The following is an 18,387-nucleotide window of genomic DNA, read 5'->3' on the forward strand; positions in this document are numbered from 1 at the left end:
TGCCTTTGCCCAAAAAAGGTTGAAAAACACTGCCCTAGCCCATCCTTCCCCCACCTTGTGGCCTCCAAATGTTCTTGCGTGACAGACCCCAGCTAGTGTTGTTTGTTGTTTGTCAATCCAGCTAGTGTTGTTTGTCATCAATGTTTGGATACCGACTGCCATTTTGAATCAAGATGGTGGATCAAAACATTGCTTTGGGGTGACTGTCCATTTGGGGACATAGTTTCAGCTACAGAAAGCAAACTTCACTATGGTGGCAGACGCCATTTTGAATCAAGAGGGTGGACCAAAATGTGACTTTGGTGTGACGGCACCCTTGGGGGGGGGGGGCCATAGGCTCGGCCACCTCAGTATGTTGTTGCCAAACACATCATGAGATTTCTTGAGGTGGAAGTGGCAGTCTTTATCAACATTTGGACACTGGGAGCCATTTTGAATCAAGATGCGACTTTGGTGTGACATCGCCTGATATTTGGTGTAACAGGTCCAAACTCACAAATCATTCTATGCATTTTAAAGTTGCAGTGTTTTATGGTTTCCACAAATTCCTTGGCAGCACCAGGCACTACCCATTAGTAGAGTTATAAGGATGTGTGAGGATGAACTGTGACGTCTGTGGGGCATTGCAGCTAGAGTGATGGACTGGGGCATGGGAGACCAGGGTTCGAATCCCCCCTTGGCCTTGAAGCTCCGCTGGGCGATCTCGGGGGCCATTCACATTCTTTCAGCCTAATCTCCCTCGCAGGGCTCTTGTAAGAATAAAATAGAGAGGGGTGAAGAGTGTGTGCCATCTTGAACGCCTTTGAGAAAAGGTGGGATATATAACTATAATAAATTAACAAACTTTGCGATATACCAGTAGGATGCCTCTACTGGAAGGGGAAACAGTACAATAATTGGGCAAGCCTGGGTCAGCTAGAGCATGCAGCACATGTCATCCTTCTGATTTATTTTTAACAAGCGTTTATCCAGAATTTAAAAGCAGCCATGTTACTAATTAGCTACCATCCCATTGCTATTTGTTAGCTTAATGAGGTGTAAAACTGCCCACTTAATTGTATTTGTTTCCCCACCTTCCAGAGCTTAAAAGAATGTAACGCTTATTTCCTTGTCATCCTGATTGGTTGCAAGAAAAGCGTGTTGTTGTCCAATGGCTCATTCTGCTTTAATTGGCAGTGGGTGTGGCAGAGGGACCAGATCTGAGCAGATTCAGAAGCTTTGGGGTTTTGAATGGGGTGAGCAGGGATCTCTCAGCAGCTAGAGAACCTTACTTGACTCTGGCTGCAGTCCCACACACGCTTACTGAGGAGCAAGCCCTGTTGAAACTGGTAGGGCTTACTTCTGAGTTGCACATGGAGATTTGCACTGTAAGGTATGGAACCACAAAATGCACTTTCCGCTCCGACTTTAGCTCATTGGTTGATTGGCAGACAGTGCTGACTGCTGGCTTCTGTCAGGGCAAAAGGCATTCTAATTGCTGGTTCTAAATGTGTTTTGATGATGATATTCATTTATTTGCCACCCATCTGACTGGGTTACCTCTAGCGGCCCCTGGGTAGGCAAACGAAGGCCCGGGGGCTGGATCTGGCCCAATCGCCTTCTAAATCCAACCCGCAGACAGTCCAGGAATCAGTGTGTTTTTACATGAGTAGAACGTGTGCTTTTATTTAAAATGCATCTCTGGGTTATTTGTGGGCCTGCCTGGTGTTTTTACATGAGTAGAATGTGTCCTTTTATTTAAAATGCATCTCTGGGTTATTTGTGGGGCCTGCCTGGTGTTTTTACATGAGTAGAATGTGTCCTTTTATTTAATATGCATCTCTGGGTTATTTGTGGGGCATAGGAATTAGTTCATTCCCCCCCCCAAAAAAAAATATAGTCCCCCCCCCCACAAGGTCTGAGGGACAGTGGATCAGATCCCTGCTGGAAAAGGTTTGCTGACACCCCCCCCCCCCCGCCATGGCCACTCTGGGCAACTTCCAACAAATTAAAACATAGTAAGACATCAAACCTTAAAACTTCCCTATAGTGATGAATTTTAACTATTGTTTTAAACTAGTTTTTTTTCTTTTTATGACTTTGTTTTTAACAGTTATACTTTTAAACACTGTAAGCCACCTTGAATCTCAGCAAGGGAGAAAGGTGAGATATAAATATATTGAACAACAACAACAACAGCAGCAACAACTCATTCGCTAAAAGCACTGACAGGCAGGAGTAACGAGGCTGGCTAATTTAATAGAAATCTCTTAGAAAGGTACCTGCACATTTTGTTTCGTTGCTTTCTAGGAGGGCTAGAGACCCCCCCCCTTAAGTGAAAGCTCAGCATCCAGGGGACACCAATGGAAGCCTTTCTGGGTGCCATGGCACCCGTGGCTGCTGGGTTGGCAAGCCATGGAGTGCTTTTCTCATGGTTGCCAAAACTTAAAGGTAAAGGGACCCCTGACCATTAGGTCCTGTCGTGTCCGACTCTGGGGTTGGGGCGCTCATCTCACTTTACTGGCCAAGGGAGCCGGCGTACAGCTTCCGGGTCATGTGGCCAGCATGACAAAGCCGCTTCTGGTGAACCAGAGCAGTGCATGGAAATGCCGTTTACCTTCCCGCTGGAGCGGTACCTATTTATCTATTTGCACTTTGACGTGCTTTTGAACTGCTAGGTTGGCAGGAGCTGGGACCGAGTAACGGGAGCTCTCCCCGTCGTGGGGATTCGAACTGCTAACCTTCTGATCAGCAAGCCCTAGGCTCTGTGGTTTAACCCACAGCGCCACCCACGTCCTTACTCTATGCTAAACCCAGGCAAGCAAGAGGCATAATCAGTATTTAAGGGCACGTTTCCAATCAAGGAAATCAAGCCCTAGGTTGATCCCACAGCGCCACCCACGTCCCTTTGCCAAAACTTATTTGCCATAAAAGAGATATTGGAAGGACATGTGCCAAACACAGGATTTTTTATTTTATTTTATTTTTTGAAAAATTGAATCTTTTCTTCATTATCGGAATGTAAAATTCTGATAAGGCTCCACACTTGTAACATGTATAATTTGACATTGGGCTTAAAATATAATTTAACCATTACGTGGCCATTGCAAAGGCAGTGTACGAAGACCAAAAGAAGAAGAAGTCTCAATTAAATTAAATTTAATCAAATTAACCCTTGCACCTCTGGGCTTCTTGCAGGCAGCGGGATTCCTTTCGGAATCATCTTTGGTGGAACCGACATCAATGAAGATGCCAAGTCTGACGAGAAGGCCAAAGTGATGGGGAGAGTGTTGGAGGAAGCCAGGTAGAGCAAGGAGCCAGATTCTAAGGCAAAAGAGGATCCTTAGGTAGTAATCTATCCAGTCTATGTTGCTGCTGCTTCGCCCTCCTTCCCATCTCAGATATTTTATCCATATTTCTTGATTATGAGGATGTTGTTTTTTACATAGTGTCTTCCCTCCCTCAGCCTAAATTTGCTGCCTAAATTTTGACGCTGGCAGCAGCAGAGCAAAGTGAGATGAAAATAGAGGGAGGAAATGACAGTTTAAAATGGATAAAGGTAAAGGTACCCCTGACCATTAGGTCCAGTCGCGGACAACTCTGGGGTTGCGCGCTCATCTTGCTTTACTGGCTGAGGGAGCAGGCGTACAGCTTCCGGGTCATGTGGCCAGCATGACAAATCCGCTTCTGGCGAACCAGAGCAGCGCACGGAAACGTCGTTTACCTTCCCACCGGAGCGGTACCTATTTATCTACTTGCACTTTGATGTGCTTTCGAACCGCTAGGTGGGCAGGAGCTGGGACTGAGCAACGGGAGCTCACCCTGTCAGGGGGATTCGAACCGCCGACCTTCTGATAGGCAAGCCCTAGGCTCTGTGGTTTAGACCACAGCACCACCTGACCTCCCTTAAAATGGATAGCCCCCTGCAGATGGCAAGAGAAAATAAATGTATTTTTTACCTTGTTTGAAGCGTTGTATCCTTGGCTGCTTTTATGCAGCATTGGGTAGGCTTCATTCTTGAGGGATCTGCGTTGTTTGTCGTTGGAACCCCAAGGTTTGCCAGCTGGGTATTGTGCGGCAAGTACTGGTCTTGGGCAAGATTTCAACTGGTGCACGCACCAAGCTCAGGCTAAAAGCAAAACCACAGAAAAGGGTGTAACTCAAGCTTCTGTTGTGCATGCAGAAGGCCCCAGGTTCAGCCCCCAACAACATGCTCAGGTAGGTTGGGAAAGAGTCCCACCTGAAACCCTGGAGAGCTGCGTCCTGTAGCCAAGCACCAAAGAGGCTGGGCATTTTAGCACTAGGGAACCACTCGATGACGCCAAATCCAGCAACAGTTTTTCACGAGGTGGTCATACAGAGCATTGTTTTGGGTAGCCTGCACATCAGATGCAAGCCGGAATACTCGCAACAAACAGCTCCCTGTACGAGCCCCTTGTGATGAACTGTTGTCGCCTGATGCGGTGCCAGGTTTAATTAATATTTAAGCCAAGTGGGATTTGAGGTTTGCTTAACCCAAATCTGTCCACTGCTTTCCAGCTGAAGAAACAGTGGAATTTGAGTGATGCCGCTCCTTAAACCGTCATGTGATAGGATGTTCAAAGATACATTTATTTTTTTTGAAGGCAAGGTTTTCTGAATTTTGGCTTCGTGTTGCTAAAATTAGCCGATTAACACAGAGTATCCTGTGATTGCTGATGAAACAATGTCTGTGCTGCCATTTGGTAGCACATATCTTTGCAAGGCGGGGTTTTCAGCTGCTGTGAGGACGAAATGCTGTAGCAGGCTATGATCTCAAGAGTATATCTGACAGCCGTCTAACCCCCGCGTTGACCTACTTGTCTGCAAAATGTGTACTGAATTTTGGAAGATTTAGGATGGGTAAAAGGAAGTCCTTCTTCATGGGCACATAGCTGAACTCTGGAACTGGTTCCCCCAAGAAGCAATGATGGCCATCAACTTGAATGGTTTTCGAAGAGGATAACACATATTCATGGAGGAGAGGCCCATTGATGGCTACTACTTTGTTGTAAGAAAAAAATCTGCCCTTATTCCCTTATGGGGTACACAAGAGCCCTTGCAAAGTCCTCTGCAGGTTCTCCATTGGTAGGAGTAAAAAACAGAGGCCAACCAGAGAAGATTGAGAAGCAAAGCAGCTAGTAAGCTTGATCTTTATTGAAGCTGTTGCAACAGCAGTGATTTTCAGGGGAAAGGACCCAGAACAATGCAGGCATGCTCTTATAAAGACATTTCAAAATCCCTCCTGGAGTCTAGCCCACCCCCAGAAACAGCATCCAATCACAGAAGAGGTTATCCCAAGACCACCACCACCCCAGATACATCAGAGCTACATCACAATTTGGGGGGGGGGCAGAGGAGGTAACTTGGGAAATTTCCACACCTATGCCACCTCTCCTTGACCCCTCCCAGACACACATTTCTGCAAAACAAAAGGTTTCCTCCCTGGCCGGTAGGGCTAATGGCTGTCCTTTGTGAGGGAAATGGCCCATCCTCAGGCAGACTTACAACTTTATGATGAGTATGTTGTACATCCACAGTTGGAGACAGCATACCCATTGCTGGAAGCCACAGGAGGAGAGAGTGTTCACGTGCTTGAATCCTGCTTGCTTATTTCCCACAGTCATCCAGTTGGCCACTGTGAGACCAGGAAACTAGATGAGCCACTGGTCTGATCCAGCAGGCTCCTGTTATGTATTCTGCCGTCCCAATGAGACTTCCCCAAATGGGCTTCTTTCATCAACGTTAACTATTAAAAATATTCATAGTTCGTTATATCTTAACACTGCTAGTATAACTGTATGCTTTTGGAATAAATTTTTATAGCTTATGAAGCAATATCCCACAACCCCATGATTGGTGTTCTTAAATTCCCATTAAAAAAAGGTGGGTAATGTTGCAAGAACTGCAGATATTTCAACAAATTCCACATTAGTGGAGGCGTTAAGTAAATTTATGCGTAATGGTTATAAAACAGGCAAATGCAGTAAAAACCTACGAAACCAATGGCTGCTGAAGAGACCTAAAGTCCAGAATTTGTGTGACAATAAATTGATGTTACAAGTAGGTAGCCGTGTTGGTCTGCTATAGTCAAAACAAAATAAAAAATAAAAAATTCCTTCCAGTAGCACCTTAGAGACCAACTAAGTTTGTTCTTGGTATGAGCTTTCGTGTGCATGCACACTTCTTCAGATACGGAAGTCCATCAACCTCACCAAGGGTATCTGAAGACGTGTGCATGCACATGAAAGCTCATACCAAGAACAAACTAAGTTGGTCTCTAAGGTGCTACTGGAAGGAATTTTTTAAATAAATTGATGGTTCGCCATACCTAGTAAATTTGGACTTCTGGGCCACCATACTGAAAAGGTTGGGAACCACAGCTAGAGGAGAGCAGAGCTCTGAAGTTGCTTCAGCAGCCACCAGACTGAGCCCTATTTCTACACAGACTGGCAGCAACTCTCTAGGCTTTCACGACGTGAACCTGTCTGGAGATGCCGGGGGTTAAACCTGGGACCTTCTGCGTGCAGATCATATGTTCTATCAGTGAGACACGGCCCTTTCCTTTCCAGTAACTGAGCGTGGGGTGCCAGTACAAACTGACTGGCGGAACTGTGTGATTTACCTGCTACATATTCCGCCAAATTCTGTAAGGGTGGGGAGGTGGGAGCAGAAGCTCGTTCAGCTTCGTAAAAGAGCATGCCGTTGTTCCATTTCATTCTATTTTAATCAAATTCTTCTTAAATGTTGGTGATTCTCCTTGAGGGCATATTTTTTAATTTGGCAGTCTTATCACTGGACAGCCCACGAGACAGTTTCCCTCCCACTCAAGAACGTGATAGATGGGAAATACAATTTGCACTGAAAAGAAATTGGAGCAAGGTGTTTGAGCGAAAGTCCGTGTCTTTGGCCAGGTTTTTGATAAACTTTAAAGCTTTCGGGTTTCAGCATAGGCCCATCTAGTGTGACAACCTCCTGAGAAAAGCCTGAGGCCAAACAGCCTCTGCTTATTTCAAAACAGTAGCAAACCTTATAGGAACAGGGGAAGAAGCGGCCTTATACTGAATTCGCCCATTTTGCTCAGTATTGCCTGCACGGACTGGCAGGGTTTCCAGCAGGAAATCTTTCCCAGCCCCAGCTGCAGATGCCATTGGGAAATGAACCTGGGACTTCCTGCATGCAAGGCAGGTGTTTTGCCCCTGAGCTACGGCCCTTGCCCTGCCCTTATGCAAAGCACAAGGAGAATGTCAGCAGAAGGTAAAGAACATATGAAAGAACGAGTCGTGTGGTGGTTAAGAGCGGTGGACTCGTAATCTGGTGAACCGGGTTCGCTTCCCCGCTCCTCCACATGCAGCTGCTGGGTGACCTTGGGCTAGTCACACTTCTCTGAAGTCTCTCAGCCCCACTCACCTCAGAGAGTGTTTGTTGTGGGGGAGGAATGGAAAGGAGAATGTTAGCCGCTTTGAGACTCCTTCGGGTAGTGAAAAGCGGGATATCAAATCCAAACTCATCTTCTGTATACAAGTGTGAGTGTCTAAAACAGAACTTTCCAAACTTTTCGTGTTGGTGACACACTTTTTAGATATGCATCATTTCGCGACACAGTAATTCAGTTTTAGTAGCAAACCGGAGGTTGAACTAGCCCCTTTCCAGCCCTGGGAGGAGTGTGGGAAGCGTTCGTGCAACGTAACTAAACACTGCAGCCGACACACTAACGTGTCACGACAATCAGTTTGGACAGCTCTGGTCTGAAACATTGAGTCCTGATTTGACCACCCTTTGTTCTCAATGCCTCTAGGTTTGCAGTGTCTTTCACAGAGTCAATGAAGGAAGCAGCTGCAGTCTATTGGGTACGTAATTATGGTGTTTCCAGTCGTATCTTCAGAGCGTTGCCCTAAAATGTGGGTTTGTGGGGACTCTGTGGCCCTCAGCTGTTGCTGGACTACAACTCCCATCACTCTTGGGCGTTGGCCTTGCTGGTCAGATGGATTAGTGGCTCCTGGTGGTGAAAATGGTTGCTGCTGGTTGCTGGAAGCAGAGCAATACCACAGGTCCATCTAGAGTTGTCTACGTAGACTTGGAATCATAGAACTGGAGAGTTGGAAGGGTGCCCAAGAGCCATCTAGAGCAAGCCAGGGCGATCATGCCAGGGTGAACATGTCTGAGGCTCATGGCTCTTCAGATACACAACATCAAACTGAGTTTTAGGGTTGCCTCTTGACTGGTCTACTGGCTTTGGTATGCAGTGGCTATAAAACATGTCTGACATAAAGAGGGATTTGGTTTAGAGAGCCCTAGAGAAGGCAGATTTACTTTCCATATAAATACAGTATTTGATAGCAGTCACAGACAGGGCTTTAATTTATTTTGATATAGTCGAAAAACCCTCCTCCAGATAAGTACACTCTTCCTCTGTGATTCTCCGCCTTCAACACAAATTACGCCTTCCTTTGTTGGCAACTGTCCTCTCCCCATCAAACTGCAACCATCATTATTCCTTCTTGTTTTATTCCCCACCTCCCACTCCTTCCAAGAGGATACATACACACACCATCTTTCTCTGTGCAACAGACACTTGCTAGTGGATGCTATGAAATGTTGCTGGTATGTTAGCGTTTATTTTTTAAGGGCTGCTTTTGAGCTAAGCTGGTAACTCTGTCAAATTACAAAATTGGTTGATGGAGACCATAAATATCGAGTAAAGTTCTTTTTCAAGCTTCCTGTTCTCCCTTGCTCCTGACCTTGCTCTGGTGCTCCTTTCTAGAAGGAGCCAAACCCGTTTCAAATTCTCTTCTTTGGGATGCACTTACAGGGGTCAACAAACCTTTCTGACCTGTGTGTTACATTTGCAAACTGGAGGAGCCGTCTTGGTAACTGCACACACCTATACAACACAACCAAAGAGCCATTTCAGCTTATTTTGTTGGCCACAGCAGAATGCTTCTTTCAAGACTCATTTTAGCATGGGGGGGGGCACCGTCTGGGTGGAGGGAAGGCACATTCCTGTGGGCATCAGGCTGGTGACCCCTGCAAAGTTTTCATTGTCAACATTCTGAAGCCAATGGTGAGCTACAGTTTTGGAGGTCCTGTTGGCTTATTCTTTATATTTTATTTGAATATTTTATACCTCATCTTTAAGGGTAAAACACTCACAATTTTTTCACTTGAAAAACAAAAGATCTATTGCACCTTTCAAGAGTGAAATCCTCCCCCAGGCCGTTCACATATTTTATCAATGTGCAACTGTAAAATAGGAAAAAAATATCACCAATGAAAATGATCTCTTGTTGTTTTGGTAGAACGTAGTCCCACATTCTTAAAAGTAGCCACCAGTTGTTTGGAGGATGGGTGGGGAAAATATTAGAAAAGTAGTAAAAGTCATTCGGAACAACCTCCACCACAGCCTCGGGGCCACTCTGGAAAAGGCCCTGTTCCCAACAATATCTGATGTCATCACATTGACAATTGAAAAGTGCTCTGAGCAGGGAAGCCACCATCTCCATTGCAGAGGGAGGTAAAGAAAGCAACCATTTAAAAGTGCTGACTCTTAACCTCCTTGTGCAGGTGTTTTAGGGAGAGTGGTTTCTGAAACAGAACCGTTTCTTGTGTGTGTGTATGTGTACTGTAAATATTTTCTTGCCTTTGCTTCGCTCAGTCAAACTAACTTGCTTTCCCCTCATGCCTCTGTTTTTAAGCCTCGTGCCAGGAACAAAATATATGTTCAGGCTCAAGGTAAGTGTTCTAAGTTTCCTATTTCTGCAGAAAAAAAGCTAAATCATGGGTGGGGTTTAAGAATCATGGCCATCTTCTTCTATTATTTATGATTTTCAGGTTTATACATTTCAATAATTTTACAGTCACTTTAACATTTCAAAACTTGACTTCCTTCCCCCTCTTTCTCCGGTTCCTTAAATTTATTTTAAATATTTTCTGCATATCTGAATTAACTTAATTTGATCATTTATTCATCTGCTTTAAATATATACTCTTATGAAACTGCAGGTAATTACAATAATCCTACCAATGTCCTTATCTGTTCACAATTTATTTGTAAATATTCAATAAACCATTTCCATTCTTTTATAAAAAGTTTGTTTTCTTGATTTCTTACTTTTCCAGTAAGTTTCAATATTTCTGCATATTCCCTAAGTTTTTGTATCCATTGTTCTTTCACTGGGAGTTCTGCTTCTTTCCATTTTTGGGCAAATAACATACATGCCGCTTGTCACGTACATGAATAAATTTCTGTACAGTTTGGGTAGTTCTGTCCCTATCATTCCCAAAAGGAAAGCTTCTGGGTTGTTGTTTTTTTTTTTTACAAATGTTATTTTAAACATCTTTTTCAATTCATTATATATCATTTCCCAGTAAGCTTTAACCTTGCTACAAGACCACCACATACGATAAAAAGAACCTTCTTTCTCTTTGCATTTCCAGGACTTACTCGATTTTGATTTATAGATTTTTGCCAATTTACTAGATGCCATCGATACATCATTTTCATATCATTTTCTCTTAGAGCATAACATGCTGTAAATTTTATATCCGTATTCCATATCGTGGAATCATGGCCATCTTCACACCCCCTTGAGTGTTTTTGCCTGGGTGGGACATGTCCTTGAACTCTTATTGTGCCTTTTGCTTGCCTGGGTAATGGCTAGAGAGGGGTGTGTGAATGCGTGTAGAATCTAGCCCCCTATATGAAAGGTGAACTTTGTGCCTGTTGCTCCACCCACGTTTGCCTTTCGCCACACCTACCGTTGGCATACACGTGGCCCTTGCAAGGTTTCCCAGAGCAGAATGCGGCCCTCTGGCTGAAAAGCGTTCCCCACCCCTGAACTCTGCCTCTGAAGGATGTCCAGGCCAGGGGATGCTGTAACAGCCGCTCACATAAAAGGTGTCATGAAGAGAGGAGGTGTTAAGGATGCCTCTGTCGATGGCTGGTGTAACGAATCGGACCTAAGTTAAGGGATTTTCAGAAACCCACGGTGTTTTATGAGTTAATGGGCACCCCAGTTTGAGTGGCAGGCATCCCATGAAAGAAATAAAGACTTTTTTTACTGTTGAGCTAAGAAAATATCGTCGTTCATTTGGTCCAGCGAGTTATGTATGCTCATGAGGAGGTGAACTCAGGGAAAGGACAAAACTGACCTGCAGGATGATAGTTTGTGTCCTGGAGTTTCCTCAGGAGGGGCTAGCGGGCGGAAACCCTGGTATTGCCACAGAGTTGCTAAGAGGGCTTAGCTAACTGATATAGTGAGGGGATCTAATAAGGAGAGATCCCGAACTATAGGCAAAGAAGAGTTTAACCCCTGAAGCCCAGAGCGGAGGATGTAACCGGCGATGGCCGCTGGACAGGAAAACTCCCGTTACTAAGAGATCCCCAGATTATAAATAAAAGGGGATTGACATCACAGACGGACCTCAGAGGGACAGGTGGGGTGGATTGGAATTGGACCCAGAACACCTGATTAGAAATTCACTTAGTAACAAGGGGAGAGTGTGAAGTGGAAGTTCGTTGCAGCTGGAATAGCATTTCTGATTTCAGTGACAATAAAATCCCCATCTTCACGCATTTGGGAGAGTAGCTATGGCAAGGGTAGCCAGCATGGCTTCTTCCAGATGCGGATGGATTGCAGCTGCCATCGTCCTTGACCGTTGGCCATGTTAGCTAGCGCTGATGGGAGCTGGGAGTCCAACAGGCTCTGGAGGGATACTGGTTTCCCAAATCTTACATACCACCCCCAGCACATTGAATGGTTTCTGGAAGGGAAGATGAATGCCGCTAAAATGGTTGAAACTTGCCTGCCATGGATTACTCTCCATGAACTATTTAATGCACGACTGCTTGTTTGTTTTTTATTATTATTGTTATTGTTATTATTATCAGGAATTGTGACCACCTGCAACGCTTCTTTCAACTGGAAGAGATTTCTGCAGTCTGAAGGTAAAAAGAAAGGAAACCAACCCCGTTCCCAGTCTCATCGCTCTGTGCTTTCTGTCCTTGTGTCAGGGCAAGTGTCAGGAGCAGGTCAGCAATGACTCACAAGGAGTCAGCGAAGTTTTATTTTTATTCGAGAAATGAAGCCACTGTTCTTAACCTGAAGCACCTCTTTAGCTAATGGGACCTCCTGCTGCCGCTGCACCGCTGGAGCACGATTTCTGTTCTTATACTGAAGCAAAGTTCTTAACCTGAAGTGTTATTTCTGGGTTAGCGGAGTCTGTAACCTGAAGCGTCTGTAACCCGAGGAACCACTGTACTTGGTATATTTTGTGAGATGTGTTGTATCACATATATATATATTGTTTTGAAGAGGCTTATTAGTATATTTTGAATGACACCATACCGGTTATATATTTACTAACAGTTATTAGCCAGCTTGTTGCGTTTGCATTTTTGTAGATTGTCACATTTTGCAACGCAGGGGTTTTGTGTTTGTTCTGATCTCTGCCTCTTGGCACCCCTACTCTCCAGCCTCTGCTTCTGTCACAGCCTTTTCCTGCTCACTAAACGGTTCCCTCTTCAGCTCCCTACACCTCCTTCTCCCAGTCTGCTCCTTCTGACCACTCATCGTCGTCCCACCACCAGCACCCGGCTCTGTGCCTTCTTCCCTTGGGGGTTCCCCAGCCGGTGTCTCCCACTACTCTTCCACATCCAGTACAGGTGCCAGCTCCTTGAATGCACAGGTGGTGACAGGGTTAGAGCCGGTTGTGCAAAGTCCTGGACAGGAAACAGGGTCTGCAATCCCAGTGTGGTTCCTGGGTGACTCGAATGGCTCTAAACTTTGCCGTTACCCCTGTGTAGGCCAGCTAAATTGGCGAAACAAATTGAAAACTTGTTTCTGAATGGATCTTTTCAGGCCCCTAGTTAAAATTCCCCTTTTCTTCTTCTTCTTCTTCTTCTTCTTTTCATCCCAAGTTTTCATAATTAATGTCCATAACCTTCATTTAAGTACCGTAAAACAAGGCTCCTTTTGAGAGAGCCTGAATTGAAAGCTAAACAGAGGCCGTCTCTTGTGAGTCTGCGACAGCTCCAACTAGCAATGGCGGGAATTGATTTTTCTCCCTCTAAACCACAGTGAAAGTAGTGTCGGGAGGGAGGGAGCATGAGCTGGTGCCAGGTTTTCATCCAGTGATTTCTTTAAAAAAATAGAAATGGTGTAGCTTTCTAAAAACCATAAATAGATAAAAACCTCCCTGAAATGTATGTGCCTGCAAACTGAAGGGAGCTCACTCACTAGTTTGAATAATCTCAATGCAACCTTTCCAAGAAGGCCTGGGTGAAATAATGATTTTTGAGGGGGCAGAGAGGCGATGCATCAGAATGAATCAATAGGGCTTGCTTGGTCCATGTTTCAGTCATTCATTGCAGCGGTAGTCAACATGGTGCCCTCTACATGTTGTTGGGCTTAGAACTCCCATCAGCCTTGGTTACAATGGCCAGGTGTGGCCTTGGAATCATAGAATTGTTGAGTTCAAAGGGACCAAGGGGGTCATCTACTCTAACCCCCTACAGCATAGGATTTTTTGGTGCTACGTGGGGCTCAAACCCATGACACAGAGGTTAAAAGTCTCATGCTATCCCAGGTCTTCCCAGGATGGTGGACAATAGGGGTGTAGTCCCAACAACATTTGCAGGGCTCTGTGTGGGCTGCCCTCAATTTAAAGTCTATGCTATGAGACTCACTCTGGAGGCTGAGCTAACTTTAGTAGTAGGGGCAGAAAGTAGACACAATTTTAAGGTGGCCAGGGAGATTTGTGCACATGTCCTGTTTGTGTGGGACACGGGTAGCGCTGTGGTCTAAACCACTGAGCCTAGGGCTTGCCAGTCGGAAGGTCGGCGGTTCGAACCCCCGCAACGGGGTGAGCTCCCATTGCTCGGTCCCAGCTCCTGCCAACCTGGCAGTTCGAAAGCACATCATAGTATAAATAGATAAATAGGTACCGCTCCGGCAGGAAGGTAAATGGCATTTCTGTGCGCTGCTCTGGTTTCACCACAAGCAACTTAGTCATGCTGGGCACATGACCTGGAAAAACTGTCTGTGGACAAAAGTCGGCTCCCTCGGCCAGTAAAGCGAGATGAGCGCTGCAACCCCAGAGTCCATTCGCGACTGGACTTAACTGTCAGGGGTCCCTTTACCTTTATCTTTTTACCTGTTTGTGTGGTGGCCACATTTACTTTTAAGCACACCCACCTGTGCTATGCACCCCCCAGTGAATATGCCCTACTTTTTTGCCATATAGTGAAACACCAGGAAGAGGCGGTGGGGGCAGTCCAGCCTCCCCATGCAATGAGTTCCATATTATAAGTGCAGCCACAGAGATCTCCCAATTTTTCTTCCGTAGAGGTGGCACATATGAGAGTTTCCAGGTGGTCTCCAATGGGAACATGGGGAACTCCCTTATAGTCAGTTAGACTACTGGTCAATCTGTTGTTGTTGTTCAGTCGTTCAGTCGTGTCCGACTCTTCGTGACCCCATGGACCAGAGCACGCCAGGCACGCCTATCCTTCACTGCCTCTCGCAGTTTGGCCAAACTCATGTTGGTAGCTTCGAGAACACTGTCCAACCATGTCATCCTCTGTCGTCCCCTTCTCCTTGTGCCCTCCATCTTTCCCAACATCAGGGTTTTTTCTAGGGAGTCTTCTCTTCTCATGAGGTGGCCAAAGTACTGGAGCCTCAACTTCAGGATCTGTCCTTCTAGTGAGCACTCAGGGCTGATTTCTTTGAGAATGGATAGGTTTGATCTTCTTGCAGTCCATGGGACTCTCAAGAGTCTCCTCCAGCACCATAATTCAAAAGCATCAATTCTACGGCGATCAGCCTTCTTTATGGTCCAGCTCTCACTTCCGTACATTACTACTGGGAAAACCATAGCTTTAACTATACGGACCTTTGTCGGCAAGGTGATGTCTTTGCTTTTTAAGATGCTGTCTAGGTTTGTCATTGCTTTTCTCCCAAGAAGCAGGCGTCTTCTAATTTTGTGACTGCTGTCACCATCTGCAGTGATCATGGAACCCAAGAAAGTGAAATCTCTCACTGCCTCCATTTCTTCCCCTTCTATTTGCCAGGAGGTGATGGGACCAGTGGCCATTATCTTAGTTTTTTTGATGTTGAGCTGGTCAATCTAGCTTAGGATATTCTGCACTAGTAGTGGTGTTTGACTCCAACTCCCATCTGCCCCAGGGGCCCTGGCCGATGATCACAGATGACAGGAGCTCTAATCTAACAATAATTGGAAGCGCACAGGTTCCTCAGCCCTGGTCTATGGTAGACTAGCACAGGTTCTCCAGGGTTTCAGGTAGGAATTTTTCTCATTGCTGCCTGGAGATGAAACCTGGGACCTTCTTCGTACAAAGCAAATGTGCTCTCTCGCTGAGCTACAGCTCTTCTCCTGCTTCTGCAGGGGAAATTATATTAAGGCACAACCCAGGCACTAACTAACTTAGCTTTGACAAGTTGGCAGCATCTTCTTATTAAAGTAATCATATTTTCCCCCCAAATTTCTCTGCATCCCTAAAGCCCCCCCGAGGCATCTAATGTACATACATAAAACATTAAAGCCAAAACATTTTATTCCAATAAAACTAAGCCGTATAAAAATAATAAATTTCATAACTGAGCACAGTGCTCGTATAATGTGAATCTAAATTGTTTGGGGCAGAAATGGGGACCTCCGGATGTTGTAGGACTCCAACTCCCATGACGCACACACACCCAGCCAGCATGACCAAAAAGATAACCCTTTAATCTCTCCCCCGACTCTCCTGCTTGAATTACCCTGTTATTTTAATGAGATGGTTTTATAGTGCCTTTTAATTTGGATGATTTATCCTATGATACTTGTGTCACTGGCTTTTATACTTGTGAACCCCAAGGGTCCTCTAGTCCAGCCCCCCCTGCAATGCAGGAATCTCAACTATTAAGCATCCAAGACAGGTGGCGATCCAATCTCTGCTTTAAAAACCCCAATGAATGGAGTCCACCACCTCCCAAGGGAGTCCATTCCACTATCAAACAGCTCTTACTGTCAGAAAGTTCTCCCTGGTGTTTAGTTGGAATCTCCTTTCTTGGACCTTGAAACCGTTGGTTCCTGCCCCTCCCCTCCAGAGCAGGAGAAAACAAGCTTGCTCCACCTTGTCGGTTAACAAGATTCCGTACCACATACCAAGAACAAACTCAGTTGGTCTCTAAGGTGCTACTGGAAAGAATTTCCTATTTTGTTCCGTACCACAATGTGAGTGGTCCTACGTGGTTTTTGTTGTTGTCCTTTACGTTGGGCTCAAGCACACAGAATTTTAGCAGGTCAGATGTGATAATCCAGGAGTTGCATCGTAGTTCCCCAGGGGGTGGCCAGGAGGGCAGGGATGGTGCAGCCGCCTAGATCTGGTCAGTGTCGATGCAAAACTGGCTGGGGATGCCACCAGCGGCGGAGGAAGCCTCTTCGCTGCCCGGGGTGGCGTCGCAGAGGCACCCCCCTGGGGGCGGGGCACGACGCATGCATCGTGACATCACAACGCACGTGGATGCGGCATGGAGGTGAGGGGTGGGCCAGCGAGGAGGGGGCGTCACGCTTGTCGCTGGCATGATGCCCCCTCCTCACTGGCCTGCCCAATCCCGCCGAAAAAAAGCCGCTGAAGGGGGGAAGGGGAAGCAAAGCAGGCGCTTGAACGCGCCTGCTTTGCTTCCCTTCCCCCCCTTTCAGCGGCTTTTTTCAGCGCTGGGCTCCCTGGGCAGAGCCGCGGCATGGAGGTGAGGGGCAGGCCAGCGAGGAGGGGCGCCCTCCTCGCTGGCCCGCCCCTTGCCTCCATGCCGCAGCTCCGCAGGCCAGCCAGCACCGAAAAAAGCGCTAGCCGAGTGAGGGCTTGGAGGCGCCAATCGCGGGGACGGGGCTCCGCCCCGGAGTGTCACCCTGCCCCCGGGTGGTACCCGGCGCAGACCACCCCCTACGCCCCTCCCCTTGCTATGCCCCTGGATGCCACCTTGAGTTTCGTCATGGAAAAACAGCAGAGCATAAACGGCAGCTCACAAAATGAAGGCTGAAATACTGGTTTATTTCAGCAAAGCCTCCTCACCCGAAACGACAACAAACTAGCGAATGATTCTCTTACCATCAGCAGAGGATTGGCTGGGGGGTGGGGGGTTGGGGGGGCGATTTTCAGTATTTCACTCTGGGGAAGTTTAAAGGAAAAACATTTTAGCAGCCCGCTCATCAATCCCAGCTCACAGAGTGTGCAGCCCTCCTTTCCATTACGAATGAACTGCGAGTGCTCAATTGCTTTATCACGGCGGCAAATGTGTGTCATTATTCAGAAGCAGTGTCCAATTCTTAAATTGAGCATTGTGAGGTTATTTCGTTCCCAGTAAATCATAGAGCGTGTCCAGGAACGAAAAGAATAAAAATGGATAATTTTCAGAAGGTGGATGATTTGTCGCTGGGGAGCTCTGCCCGGATGATGATTGGATCCCGAATCTGGCTGTTTTGTGTGATTAAAGGAACTGGCAACAGAAGAATGAAGGAAAGGGTGCAGGGGTTTGTGGGGGTGGGGAGATCTTAAATGTGCATATATTACCTCTAATGGCACCCGCATACAGCAAAAATAAACACAGAGATGTCTGAGGGCATGTGGGCCTTCTAAATTACTTACAGATCATCAGATTCACGTGGCTTTTCTGTTACCTGGCAGGTAGAGCACCTGCTTTGCATACCAGGCATCTCAAGATAGCGTTGGAACAGTCTCCCTGTCTGAAATCCTGGAGAGACATTAGTAGTCAGTGTAGAAGAAGAAGAAGAAGAGAAGAGTTTGGATTTGATATCCCGCTTTTCACTACCCGAAGGAGTCTCAAAGCGGCTAACATTCTCCTTTCCCTTCCTCCCCCACAATAAACACTGTGAGGTGAGTGGGGCTGAGAGACTTCAGAGAAGTGTGACTAGCCCAAGGTCACCCAGCAGCTGCAACCATGTGGAGGAGTGGAGACGCGAACCCGGTTCCCCAGATAACGAGTCTACCGCTCTTAACCACTACACCACACTGGCTCTCAGACCCAGGAGTGGGCAAACGGGGGCCCGGGAGCTCAATTCAGCCCTCCATGTTTTTCTTGCTAGTCCTGGAGACTCAGCTCAGGCCACGGCTCCACCGCAATGGTGCCTCTTGCTCACCTGGATGAGGGATGGAGAGAGGCAGGGGTTTGCATGCACCTTAGACTTCCGCATGGCGGCAATGTAGTCAGTACTGGAATCAATTAGTTCAGTGTAAATGAAGTTCACTGAATTAGTTCAGCAATCTCTGAACGTCACCCGAAAGCAACTCCTGTTATTGCCATGAATTAAGTTCATTTGGACGTAGAACCTGGAATGATCCATTGTTTTTCTTCAAGTTCATTCGCCTTA

The 18,387-nt window shown here is 46.4% G+C and overlaps 1 protein-coding gene across 2 annotated transcripts in view; it reads left to right on the forward strand.

The window, feature by feature from the left end:
* The window catches only part of GLT1D1 (glycosyltransferase 1 domain containing 1), a 58,924-nt gene that overhangs the window by 1,408 nt on the left and 39,129 nt on the right, over positions 1 to 18,387 (forward strand). For both annotated transcript variants that reach the window (XM_033135795.1, XM_033135796.1), the window contains exons 3-6: positions 3,178 to 3,283; positions 7,796 to 7,847; positions 9,693 to 9,729; positions 11,888 to 11,944. In XM_033135795.1, coding sequence (XP_032991686.1) covers positions 3,178 to 3,283; positions 7,796 to 7,847; positions 9,693 to 9,729; positions 11,888 to 11,944 — 252 coding nt within the window. The remainder of the gene's footprint in view (positions 1 to 3,177; positions 3,284 to 7,795; positions 7,848 to 9,692; positions 9,730 to 11,887; positions 11,945 to 18,387) is intronic.

Source organism: Lacerta agilis, chromosome 17 (genome assembly GCF_009819535.1).
Source record: "Lacerta agilis isolate rLacAgi1 chromosome 17, rLacAgi1.pri, whole genome shotgun sequence".
NCBI classification, from domain to species: Eukaryota; Metazoa; Chordata; class Lepidosauria; order Squamata; family Lacertidae; genus Lacerta; species Lacerta agilis.